The sequence below is a fragment of the Scedosporium apiospermum genome (genome assembly GCF_000732125.1).
Source record: "Scedosporium apiospermum strain IHEM 14462 chromosome Unknown SEQ_SAPIO_0101, whole genome shotgun sequence".
NCBI classification, from domain to species: Eukaryota; Fungi; Ascomycota; class Sordariomycetes; order Microascales; family Microascaceae; genus Scedosporium; species Scedosporium apiospermum.
This window is the reverse complement of record NW_015971802.1, coordinates 305,253-318,423: the sequence shown is the minus strand read 5'-3', so window position 1 is coordinate 318,423 and position 13,171 is coordinate 305,253. Positions and strand designations below refer to the sequence as shown.

The following is a 13,171-nucleotide window of genomic DNA, read 5'->3' as shown; positions in this document are numbered from 1 at the left end:
AGGAAAATTATGGGGGAAGACGGCGGCACGAGGGCGCGGCTGGAGTGGTTGCTGAAGTTGGACCAGATGCTGGAAAAAGGTTGACGTCGCCGTCGTTGTCGACAAGCTGTCTGAAACGAGACAGCGGGAGGCAGAAGCGAATTTCTGTGGATTAGATAATCTTGGTGCGTATATTTTACGCCACGTTGGTCTTGCATGTGTAACTTTCTGTTCCTTGTGGTACCAGCCTCACTGGAGCCAGGAGAATGTGGCGCAGTTCTTCAATCTGCCGGAAAATATTCGGCATTTGTCCGTCCCAGCTCGGACAGAGGCAAAAGAAGACGGCAGAAAAAGAAAAAAAAAAAAAAATTCGCGGCGTCGGCGATTTCGCAGGAATCTCCAATTCAGTCGAAAAACGGGCTTCTCTTTTCTTCCATGGAGGATCCCTTACGAGCGCGCCCATAACGCTAGATCACCACCACCCCCGCCAGCCCCCTTTCTTCTCGACACTCGATAGAAGGGATTCAGTGGAACATCCAGATAAAGTCCCATTGATTCAATTTCCTTTTCTCATCTGTCCACAATGGTAAGTTTCATCATCGATAGTTTTCCAGCATCCCGTCGCGTAGAAAATGACGCCACGTCCTCTCGAAGGACAAATTTCGCTAACCATATGCCCCCAAACCCACCAGGCCCACCGACTCATAACCCAAGTCGTCATTGTCGGCAGTCGAATCGTCGGCCGCTCCTTCCTAGCCGCCTACCGCCAAGCCGAAGCCTCATCCAAGTACGCCCGCGCGCAGGCCCGTCTGAACCCGGATGCTGCGGCCTCGGGTAGCCGCGGCGGGCTCGGCGCGGGCATGACGCTCGAGGAGGCGTGCAAGATCCTCAACGTCAAGCCACCCCGGAGCGGCGAGGCCAACGTCCAAGAGATCGCCGATCGGTACAAGAGGTTGTTCGACGCCAACGATCCGAAGAAGGGCGGGAGCTTTTACTTGCAGAGTAAGATTGTGAGGGCGAAGGAGAGGTTGGATAGGGATTTGGGACCGATACGGGAGAAGATGGAGCAGGATGCTGAGGTTAAGGGGGGATTTAAGCCGAAGATTTACAAGGATAGGTGAGCGGGATACCGGAGGGTGTTTGCTCACGGGGATGGGGGATGGTGTTTGGAAGTTGCTTTCCGTTTGGGGGACAAAACTCGCGTGCCTGCCTCCCAACCATCACGGCGACAATAGGAAGGCTTTGGCTGAAGCGGCGATGTTCAGCTGGCCCAACACAGGGAGAGCGCAAATGTTGCACGGCAGGGGATGGGATTTGGGGGAGCACGCGGCCTCTCTCCACGGCGTCTGGACCAGGCTTGCCTTGGCGGAGAGGTCGGTTGGAACCCATGTGTAGTATAAATCTTCACTCGACATGTCGCATTGCGAAGGCGTTTTGGGGGAAACTCAAGGCACATGGTGTGGCCTACTTTGGAACTAGACTATAAAGAAGGGGTCGATAATACACTGTACGTTTATATGAGCCAAATCGACGAGGCTCCTCTTCGTGCGTCTCGAGAATCGAGACCGGTGCGTCGACCCAACGATGCTGTCTGTGGACAGCAAGAGCCCCATTCTTACCTAGAGATGGGTTCTTAACGGAGCGTTGGTATATTGAACTCGCGAATGTTGAAGGCCCTTTGCTTCTGTCGCCTCGAATTGGGTTCCCCCAAAACAAGGCGTATGGGTAAAGGGTAAGAGAAAATTTCGTACACGTATCTGGTTTTACTTCGTTTATTACTTGCATTCATAGATACTTCCACATATATTCGATTTAGAAGCAACCTCCGAGATACCTTAACGGAAGCCGTGCTCTAACTAGATGCCCACCGGTCCAGATCGAAGCATCCCTGGAGCCTGCAGAGCTGTTCAGATACGCCTCGACTGGACTGGGATGGCATCCCCGGGGCGGTCAATTCGACACCGGCAGCCGAGCATCTCCTTTCCCCTTCCCTCACCTTATTCGCCTTCTTCCTTTCTTCTTGTATTCTATGATTTCGACAAGGGACCGACTTTGTTTCTCTATAGCTTTCCTCGAGGAATAAATTTACCAACCCAGCCCTTGGTAAACACATCCAAGTAGCTCGGGGTCACCATCGGCAGTGCCGACCGGTTTATATCCTCGTTCTTAGTCTTCAGTAGCTCACCAGCCCAGCCATTGTTTCCAAACGAAATACCCCATTTTTCTTCTCAGTCGCAGGATACCAATCATATAGGTTTGTCGAACATGATTTCAGGTGACACCCAAGCGAAAGCAGGCCATCCACGTATAAGAGTGCTGTGACATTCATGCCTTCTGCGTCGCATCACGACACGACCAAGCATCTGAGACGAACTAGCACTTTCCCATATTCACTAGATAGACGAGGGGATCACAAATATGCCTAATCCCCGTCTCGTCTGTTCTCATTTTTCTTTTCATCTCAACCCCGGAATCTAGACGACTTTCCCATCCGGGGTGATCACCGCCGATCAATCAACCACCACCAAAAGAACTTATACTGGCCACACAACATCTAATGGCTAACGGACCCGCCCTTTCTGGCCTTTTGTTTTTTTTGCATGTCGGAAATCATCTTCCGTCTTTCGCTTCCTAGTTCAATAATGAGCTGAGAGAGAGCATAGGGGGATCGGAGGGGATCGGTCTTCTGCAGCCATTCTGATTCCTGGTTGACCCTCTGACCTTAGGGCCACCACTTGGGGTCGTGGAATGGTTATGGAATCCTTCTGGAGTACGTCTTGCTTGCTCGAACCGTGGTTTGCCTTTGGATTCCTGCTGACTCCATTGACCCTCGTCTCCTGAGCGCTCATCTCTCATCGCCGTAGAAGGGCCTCGAAATATCACACAAGAAAGCAGAATAGCAGAGCTCGCAAATGGGAAGATATCGTATTAACTTTGGGTATCTATTAATTACACTCATCGGGAGACCAGACCGATCTCCCCAACATTAACTACTTGTAGCCTCTAGCTAAGGTTCCTCGCTGAGGATGTTTCTTCATCGTGAAAGCCCAGGGTGATTCCATCAAGAACACCTAGCCACCAGTGCCGCTGTAAGTCGTTCATCCAATCGGTATCTCCATATCGACCTTGCCCATTCGCGCTGAAACGAAAAAGAAAAAAGAACCCGGTCTAAATATGACTCCATAAATGCTGTGCCGGCGGAGTCTGTCCATAGTATTTCCTGTATCCCAATAACGAAGAAGAAAGAAAGAAAAACCGGTCGTCGAGACCATTGTCTGCCTCAGATGTCGAAAAAAGGCGAAAAATCGTTACTCGTCAAATGAGTGTAGCGAAGTGAATAATAGCGAGAAAAAGAAATCAAGTCGTGAGTCTTCGTGAGGCTAAGGAAAGGTGTTTATACCGGTTTCCAAGGCGATAGCGCCCTCCCGACGCTTAGGAAATCGCCTCCACCACTGCCACTGCCCTTACCGACATCCCTAGAAACGACGTCGTAAGTCCGCGGTGAAGTAGGGCTCCATTTATTATCCGTAGGAGAATTTTGCTGTTCGTTCCTACTCCCGTGGTCGCTCGCCAGACTCCACGCGTTAGGATCCATGGGTGACGTCGACCCGCTCTCCTCGACGAAGAAGCTGTACGTCTGCCCACTATACCCTGGCGGTCTGGGGAACTGAGCCCTTCTGCTCCCCTCCGCCACTACAGGTGGCGCACCGGTAGACGACGAACCAGACGCGGCGCGAGACCCTTGGCCCGAAGGAGGGAAGAGACCCGAGCTTTGCGTTCGGCGCCTGGGTGCCGGTCGAATCACGATGCGAACCTCGCCCTCACCGGGCGTAGTACTCGTAGTTCCGTCGCTGGCGAGGACAGCCGCGGGTGCGGGCCGAATGAGGCGGTTCTGCGTCGAGTTGGAGAGGATGCTGGCAGCGCCGACGGGGATCGAACCAGATCCTGACGAAGCCATCTCCTGGTGGTGACGGGTGATTTCGAGAGCTTCCTTCTTCTTGATTAGGCGGTATACGAGGAAACCGGCGAGGATGAGGAAGAAGAGGCCGAATATGATGCCGAGGGCGATGCCGGCAATTTCGTCGGATGTGAGGGAAGACCCCGGGATGGGCCTGACGGGGGAGGTCGGAGACCCCGAGGGGTTCTCGGCAGTGGGCATCATGGATTGCGGGTTGCCTGGTGGGAGGACGCCGGTGACGCCGGGAGGAAGCGGTGTGCCAGCCGTGATGGTGGGGTTTTGGCCGGCTCCTGGGGGGATGGGGGAGTTGCTCGGGCTGCTTCCGGAGGGGAGAATCGGAGGGTTGGGTGGGAGGAGACCTTCGTTGCCTGTGGGTGGGATGAAGCCGCCCGGAAGTTGGCCCCCGGTTATCTCGGGACGAGGGCGAACAGTGGCCGTGACAAAGACTGTCGTAGTAGCACTAGGGGCCAGAGTCAGAGTTACGAAGACGGTGTTAAGGATGGTAGAGGTGACGGTGACAATTCCTGTCACGGTAGTCACAACCTCAACCGTCGTCGTCACCGTGACAGTTTTTAGCGCATCGCGAGACACGTCGCTCTCAGATGCGAGAACGGCAGGCTGAGTAGCAGCTGCTCCGGGAATGCTCGCGATCGCGCTGGTGAGAGTAGTAGGTTGAACCGCCTCTGCTGTAATGGTGCTGTTGCGGACCTCTGTCTGAGGAATTGAAGCTTCTTGTCGTCGGACTTGCCTCCTCGCAAGAACTTCTGAGGTGATTGTTACGGTGTTAGTCTGCGTGCGAAGCGCAGGATCGAGAAAAGTAAGGGTTTGAGAGACAGTAATGGGGACAACGACGGTTTGGGTGATAGATCCCACTGTCACCGTCCGTACCACTGTTGTGGTGAGGACCGCTGTTGGCACAGCACCAGCTTTCGCGGTTGCTCTGTGAAAAGAAAGGTGTTAATAGGCAAAAGTCGTAAGTTGAGAGTTTCACTACAAAATTCCACTTACTCGGCCTCGGAGCAGCTCTCACCAACACAACCGCCCACCTCCTGAACTTCCGGCTCCCCTTGCTCAATAGGACAGCACGCTCCGCTTCCGTCCTCCTCGACACAACACCGAAATCCCTCCCCACAGCACTGGAACGTCCCCGAACCATCCGGGCACACCAACGAATTTGAACACACGCCCTCCTGCCTCGCCACGAGCCGAGTTGACATCCGGCTCTGTTCCGCCCTCGACTGTCTCGACTTCCTCCGCCTCCAACTCGGCAAGCCCTTGGATCGAGTACCAACTTCCCCACCATCCTGCTGGCTCATGAAGTCACCCTGGCGAACCTGTGAGTCGGCGATGTTAAGCTGAGGCTGGACCTGTGATGATGAAGACACGAGGTCTTGCGGAGATGTGGTAGCGAGTGCGAGTGTGCACCATATCAGGGCGCTTAGACCCTGTGATATCAGCATTATAGACTGGTTCTCATCCTGGCTGAAAAGTGAATGTGTGTGTGTATGTCGTGAGAGAGACAGAGTAAGAAGAGTGTCCAAGCGGAAGTGTAGACCTGATAAACCGAAGGAAAGTTGGTCAGGTGGGGAGGATGATTACAAAAGAATGTAATGGAAAGAAAGCGAACAGAATAAACGAACGATAAGAGAGAGTAGAGAGTGAAGAAGAGGAGTATCAGGTGTTTAGAAGGAGTGGATGCAATAGTATGGCGATTGCCTGGCCATGTGGAGACGGGAGAAAGAGAGGAAGGGCGAGATAACCGATGGAGGTGGGGTCATGAAGAAGAAAAGGGAAACGGGATCTAAGATCATGAGATGGCCCCTCCTCCCCATGAAGGCTGAAAATAGAGGAGGTTCTTCCATGGAATGAGGGAAACAAGGCCTGCGGATGACATCAATCTGCCCGGATGTCAAGCAACACCCACACCCGAACCACCTTTGATGAAGGCTAGGCATCCGGGACTCACCGAAGGTGATTTCCATGAAGGGGGAGGGGTGTAAAGCGAAGGCAAGGCTTTGGAAGGGATGGGGTACACTCCCCTTCTGTTCCGGGAGGGAAGTATACACAAATCGATTTCCTCGGAAAACAGAGGCGTAGCTCAAGGAAGGTGGCGTTGTCACTCGGCAAACGAAGGTACACATGCTAAGAAGAGGCAGGACTAAGCAAGATGACAAGGCGCGGAAGGACGATGAGTAGCCAAGAGAAACGCTGGTACGCATCATCAGCATCCTCATCATCAGCTAGAGCAGTAGCATGAGGTCGAGAATAGTAAGTGGCGAACTATCCTTGCTCGGTTGCATGGAGCCGGACCGGAGCATGGTACACCCTTGCAAAAAGAGGGCGAAGATCTCGTGCGTGCTGGGCCGAAAGTAGACAAGCTCGTTGTATGGAACCAGTTTATTCCAGAACAGACGGAAGATTCTGGGGTGTGTGGATTATGCAAGGGTGTACTGGTTCCTTGCATGGGGGTGTGGGATGGGATGACGGCCGACTTGTTCTTGGCTTCGTGTGTCCCCATTTCAGGTACGTTCAGGGCACCATTGGATGAACAGGACAAGGGTTGGACTCGAGTCGGGAGAGACGAGAAGAAGAAAAGACGAGACGAGCGACATGGATGTAGCTAGTAGACAACGGACGGGCCGACAAGAATTGACGGGAGCATAGAGAGCTCCCAACAACAACACGCATACACATACACAGGTACAAAACCGACGCGCTCTGATACGGGGAGGGTGGGGAGGCTCTAAAGTTAGAGCTAGCCGCAGTCAGAGGCTGAGTAGGAAGTAATTGGACAGTTACGCCTTGATTGCGGAATAAGCCGACGTTAGACCTGGATATTGGGGCTTTTGATGGCCATAATGGATTATACGATAGACGGCAGACGCCGGGTCTGGGAAATACAAACAGCGAGCCAACACGAGCTGAGAGGGAGGGAGGGGGGAAACGACGGCCCATTGAGGGCGGTCTCTGGCTCGGCATTCTCATGAATCAAATCATAATCGTGCAATGGATCGGGATAAACATTCGGGAATCGATTTGTCTGTGTTGTAGCAGCTCGGCTCACGGGTCGCCAATGAATTCCCAGAATGAGTTTAGCTTGCAGCTGATGAGACTCGCCGCAACCGTTGTTTGGGGAGGAGGAAGGCAGCATCTACGGGGGCCCAGTCCAAAGTGAGACGAGACAGCAATGCCGCACATGCATGCATTTCAAATCGCTTATCGAGATCCTTCGTGAGGAGGTACTCTTGCCTAGGCAAAGTTGGGAATGGAGGGTGGGAGGATGTGCCGCAATCGCTGGTCATGAGCGGTTGGCCAGGCTGCGCATGTAAGTGTGCTATGCATGGGAGCTTCTCGTGTCCGGTCTAGTGAGACGGCAGTGGAAGCTCAGGTGAGCAAGCTGTCATCTTTTTTACCCATATGGTCCGGCAAAGAAGATCATGCCTCGTCGTTTTTCATGCGCCGAGATATTGTGAGACCGGATCGAGGGTGGTGAGCAGATGTAATGATGTGCAGGGGCAAGTGTGAAGTTGACGATCTTTTCTAGGCGTTCAGAATGGAGTCGTGCCTGCTGACTACTCCCTACGCTGAGGCTCTTCGAGGCAACGATACACACTAACAATTATTAGTCATCTGCATTCCAGCTCACTTGGCCGGGAAATTGTTATCACGCTCCGTCTTCGATGCTCCTCGGTTTCATCCTCAGAGGTTCGAGCGTCGCCGCCTACCTAAAGCCAGTCATTGCAATCCTCAGGGTTGTGAAGTATTCGCTTTGTCCCGAAGAGCCCCCCGCCTATTTGGAGCCCCATTTGAGAACTAGCTTCGCGAATCACTGCCGTCCTTCCTCGCAACAGGATGCCGAAATGAGCAGCGCTGGAGTCATGTCAAGGACGGCAGCTCGGGTTTCACTCCGACGCAGACAACTACGATACTTGAGGTTTGCTCCTTCGGCTGACTATAACGTAATTGGATCCGGCCACGAATGCGTGACCCGACCTCTTAAAGCTACCTGGCTTTAGAAAATATGACTAACTTAACTGATTGTGCTACCACTCCCAAGAGAGAATCTGATCCCCTGCTGGGCTCTCCAGTTCTTCCAGATCGAGAACCCATGGCCACTCGATCGACTGATCTCTTAGTTATATCAGTCCAATCCCGGGAATTTGTAGAATCTTCCGATAGTGGCCAAGAACACTGGTAAAGATGAAGACGAGGACGAGGAAGAATGGAGAGTCACGGGTGAGAGGTAACTGGGCAGTGTCCCGACAAGACAGCAAAATAAGCTCTCTTGTCCCCTTTCTCGTTCTCGATGTCAACGTCTGAGCGTGGGACAGGGGACCGGCTGCATACCCCACAGACCTGACCCCGGACAACGGACATCAAGGGCCAGGTCTTACTCCATACATTTGTACGCTGGGATACTCACCCTGACTTCCATTACTACCCTCACTCACGCTCATGTTCCTCTCCTTCCAGAAGGAGATCGACGTTCCACAACGCGCCATCGACGTCGCCTATGTAACCAACACGACTCTTCCCGCGCTGTCGAGACCAATTACCTGGATCTTCTGTCCAGCATACCCCGGCTTTCCCCTCAAATCCCAGGAACTTTTGTCATTTTCTTTCTGCTCTGTATGTACTTTCTTTATTTTGTTTTTCTTTTTTCTTTTCTTTTCTTATTCTCTGAGCGGCGCATCCGACAATCCACTCGCCCTGTGATTGTAAACACACCCCCCGCCTTCCTTCCTGTTGGACATCTTAATAGCTTTGTCTTGGGTCAGGACGGGCAATCAGCTCACCGGCTCTTCTTGTGCGGGTGCCTCGTACCGGCAGCTAGGCTTTGGTGAGCGAGAGATCCGGGGTGTCTCCATGCTACGGTTTGTGCGGCCTCGGCAATGCACTCCTCGATGCACACTCGAAAGCCCTTTCGATGGGTCTTGCTTCTTTTGGCGTCTTCTGTCTTCTCGTTTGGTGCATCACTCTCCGGTGGCCATGGAACTCGGTGGGAACGAAAAGAGGAGTTCTAACTCTGCAGTACGATTTGACGACATGGATCAAGACCGGACGTCATTTGATGCTTATGTTCCTACTTCACACTCTCTCGAGTCAGGACATGCTAGAGATCCATCCGATATCGACATTCGTTGCATATCAAAGTCATACCCTCATGCAGTGTCCATGTATAAATGGCTGCATAACGGCTTTAATATTACGTCCTTAATCCGTTCCTTATAGCCCTCAAGTTCGATCTCGTAACATCTCATCTTTGCATCGCCGGAGAAACCACAAAGGAAGGCGAAGCAAGAAAGGAAAAGAAGAAAATGAAGGGGCGGCACGTTGTCGTGTCGTATGTGGATGATAGACATTCCGAACCATTATGCTAGCAACGACACCCACACCCACCAGAATCAGCAGGATCCCATCGATCTCGCCGCCCAAAATACAACTTCCCCGAGCCAACCGGCCCACGGATCGGCGCCGGTCAAGTCATCCTCAGACGAACCAACCCGGAATATTCCCTTCTTGGCTTCCACACAAAGCGCGCGCATCCTTTTCTCGACTGCTTTTCTTCACGTCCGCTGTACCGATCCACCACTTTCGTTCCCTCAAAGCTTCTCTTTTCCTTCCATCGACCATTCCACGAGTTCCTGTGGAACTGCAACCCGGCGAAAGGGTCTGATCGTAGTTTTGATCCCCATTTTCCCGCCCTTTAATTACTTCCTCTCGTCCTATTCTTTTCGTATTTTTGGATGATGTTGGCTTTCCATCTTCGCAATTGGCTCACCTCGCTCCTCGCCCGTCGTCGGGGTCGCCGTGGTCAGTCCCGCTTCCTCACCTTCGCCTTTTTTCTTTTCTGTTATAGCAATTGTTATAGGCGTCTCTATAGTGTTGTTTACCTGCTGACCTTCTCCAGGCGCGGCACATGTTTCGCCACTGAACCCGGATACCGGTGATAGTCTCGAGTACCTTGGGTCGTCGACGCCCAGGACGAAGCTTTCCTGGCTTTGGTCCCATCGTGCCTCCGACACTTCGTACTCTTTACTCTTCTTCTGCTGCTTGCTGTTCGTCCTTTGTTGAGGTGTGGGCGGTAAGGGCTGTTGATGGGAGAGGAAATAATCTTCGAAACCAATCGAGACGGGTCTGCTCTCAGCAGCAACATCGCTCCTCAACATGGCTCTTCCATCATCTTCGTTATAACGGTGAAACTGCTGAGGAAGTCTCCTCGTACTCCCGAAAAAGGATCTCAGGCTAAGCGGCGTCGTCCCGCGTTCTGTTGCCCTCTCCAGATCCGAAAGAGTAGAACCTGGCGTCGTCGACCTCCAACCTTCATAAACATGGCCCATTGCCACCTCCCTCTCATTCTTCGGAACCGGTCCATCAAAGTTTCTCCACGGGTATCCATGGTAACTACCCGCAAACGCGAGGTCCACGCTCCCATCATCCGTGTCGTCCCGCGTCATTGCCACCCTCCTCCGCCTCTGATCCATCATCATCATCTTCGGCCAGAGCTTAGCCAGGACAGGCCTTAACATCGGCGCGCTGGCACATATAAGTGCCACATCGCACTCAAGAATCGTCATGACGAAGAAGGCAAGCGTATTCGTAACACCCACACTGCCGGGCCTGAAATGTCTGTGCAAGCTAAGCTGAAGACGGAGAAGGCTGGCAGCGATCACGAAGATGCTGAGGCTGAGAACGATGGAGAGGGCGACTTTTTGCCGCGGCGGGACGTCGAGGCGGGAAATGCACGGGATGGCGAGGATGATGATCCAGGCGTCCGTGGCCGTGTGTAGACCCGCGCTAGAGATGATGAGCGGCGCGAAGCCGAAGCACGTCATCGGGCGGCCGAAGAATTGGCCGTCTTGCGGGTGGCATTGGAAGATGCTGATGAATAACATGGGGATTCCGTAGAGGAAAACGAAGCACATTGTTCCCCACGCTATCCATCTCTCCTTCTTGTTCTCGGTAAACATGCGCAGGTAAAAGGCTAATACGGACAGCTTCGTTAGGCAGAGACACAATTGGTAAAAGATGAGTCCTAGGTAGGTCCGCATGATGTACGGGTGGATGGATCCCGCGCGGCCTTCGACCTCTAGGTTGTGTTGGAGGGTTAGCTCGTTGGGTGCCAGGAGGATGTCGGGTGTGTAGGCAGCGATGCTATAAATGATGCATATCGCCGTGGAGAAGGCCCAGCTGGTGACAATTAGGGTGTCGTCGATGTACCATCTCCCGAGAAAGAAGAGACGGGAGATAACGCGGCCGAGAATGACAAGGGTGCACATTATATGAGGGATGAGAATGCCGGCGAGGATGGCAGGCATCCCCGTATCGTGCGGCTATGGGGTGGCACCTTAGCGGGATTGAGTTCTAAGTGGTGAGAATGGGGGACTCACAATGTCATAGTCTTCTAGGTCGGCTGGGTTCGTGTAGTTGAGTGGTGCGAACATCGTGTCCATCATGGCACTCTCCGCCTTGAGGGAATTCCCTCTTGCCCTTTCAATTCACGCTTGTCCCTCGGGTCGGTTCAGCTTTCACCCTCCACTCCTCGTGTTTCTCGGTTGACTTCCTTGATGACAAGTCCCGTAGCTCTGGATGCCGCAGATCCCATATCCCTTTCGCCTCACAACATGATATCGGCGCAATGAGCTATCCCATCTGCTCCTGGGCACGGTGGGACAGAAGGCGTCGGCTAGCAAGAAAAGGGACACCGAAATGGAGGAACGAGAGAAGTCGAGGGCCCTCACATCAAATAGGAAAAACGACAGCCAGTGACGAGTCCCAGGTTTCTTTTGTATTGTGGAGTAGAATTAGATTTACATTCATCAAGTGACAGAAAGGAAAGCCAAAAGTCTAGAAAGATCAACTGGAGGAAGAGACGAGGTTGTCTATAGAGAATATATCTTGAAAAATCCAAGGTGTGTGTGGGCCTATTTCTTGGTATGTGGGTTTTCCGCAGTCTTTCTTTCAAATGTAGCACTTTATTTCTGTCATCGAATGCGTCGACACAAATTTGCATTCGGCCCCGGGGACGGGAGGGAGAAGATGCTGATCGTTCTTCGGTCTATTTAGCTTCTAGATGGGATTGATGAAAGTTATAAGACGCCATATTAAGAGAATAGTTAATGCGCGGAGGAAGATGAAATTGCATCAAGAGAGCACATTAGGACTCGAGGAGATACCAAGACCGAGAAAAAGAATTCGTGGATACAATTTTAAATCTTCCCTCCTGTGTTATCCAAGAGAGTCAATCACAGGTCGAGGCCAAGAGCAAATATATTGCGTCGTGCTCGAGGCACATATGATGTGCCCAAAGACGAGTAGCCAAGACATATTTAACATAACCCAAGAAAAAAAAGTTCCCTCTCTTTTCATATATCAGTTTGTTAGAGATTTCGTTGGGTGCCAACGGTGATGTCCTGGTCACTCTTCTATGTTCGGACAGTCGAGTCCGGTCGCCCCGGTCCTTTGCACCTCGGGGGTTCTTGGACTCGAGAGTAAGATAAGACAAGAACGAATGATAGTAAGTGGCAAAGGTGTTCTTTTTTATACACCGGGAGGAGATGGCACTTACAGTCCACGTTCTTTTCTTCCTTCAAGTGTTTGGGGGTTGTGGGCGGCAATATAAGACGGGTTAAACGAGAGGTTCGGGTCAACTGCATGAAACGCCTCTTTTCGAATTATAGCCGGAGGGGAGCATGTGGCATATAGAAGTAAGGCTATTCACAAACTGCATAGCTGTAGAACATTGATCAAAGCATTTGGTGTAGAGAGTACAGCCTGGCGAGATCGCTGGAGTCTCTCTCGAATCGAGTGAAAGCTTACACACAAGAGCCAACTTACAACACGCCAGACGCCAGCCTTTTGCCCCCAAATATGAGCAACCGTTATCATGAGATGTAGATACTGATCCTAATATGATATAAATACAATCTAGAATAGCCGCAGGAATAAACCAGATATATTAACTCTTCATCTTCCTTTCTCTAAATCCACCTCACCCACCACGTGAACATCTGATCCCCCGAGACGAGCAAATTTGCATTAACTCGACCCAAGGCGCCAAGCTTCCGTCCCGCATACTCTGCAATTTTGAGTGAAAGAGGTGGAAGTAAACTTACGACGACGAATTGCCTCTGGAATCTTGGCAATTTCGGGTTAAGGGGCCCACAAAGAAGAACAAAAAAAGACGAGAAACGGAGAACATGGGAGGTAATGTTCCGAGGACCTTCTTTGACA

General features: G+C 52.1%; 3 protein-coding genes across 3 annotated transcripts; 1 reads left to right on the top strand and 2 right to left on the bottom strand.

The window, feature by feature from the left end:
- Positions 1-562: 562 nt before the first annotated feature.
- On the top strand, positions 563-1,374 carry SAPIO_CDS6269 (uncharacterized protein; the record flags this gene model as incomplete). Its single annotated transcript, XM_016788414.1, has 3 exons — positions 563-565; positions 672-1,096; positions 1,215-1,374. 3 exons carry the CDS (start codon positions 563-565, stop codon positions 1,372-1,374), a joined length of 588 nt encoding a protein of 195 aa, XP_016641995.1.
- A 1,999-nt stretch (positions 1,375-3,373) lies between these two features.
- On the bottom strand, positions 3,374-5,397 carry SAPIO_CDS6268 (uncharacterized protein; the record flags this gene model as incomplete). The annotated part of the gene is made up of 2 exons (XM_016788413.1): positions 3,374-4,877; positions 4,946-5,397. 2 exons carry the CDS (start codon positions 5,395-5,397, stop codon positions 3,374-3,376), a joined length of 1,956 nt encoding a protein of 651 aa, XP_016641994.1.
- A 4,143-nt stretch (positions 5,398-9,540) lies between these two features.
- SAPIO_CDS6267 (Integral membrane protein) lies at positions 9,541-11,382 on the bottom strand (the record flags this gene model as incomplete). Its single annotated transcript, XM_016788412.1, has 4 exons — positions 9,541-9,590; positions 9,720-9,776; positions 9,840-11,271; positions 11,329-11,382. 4 exons carry the CDS (start codon positions 11,380-11,382, stop codon positions 9,541-9,543), a joined length of 1,593 nt encoding a protein of 530 aa, XP_016641993.1.
- Between the last annotated feature and the right edge of the window lie 1,789 nt (positions 11,383-13,171).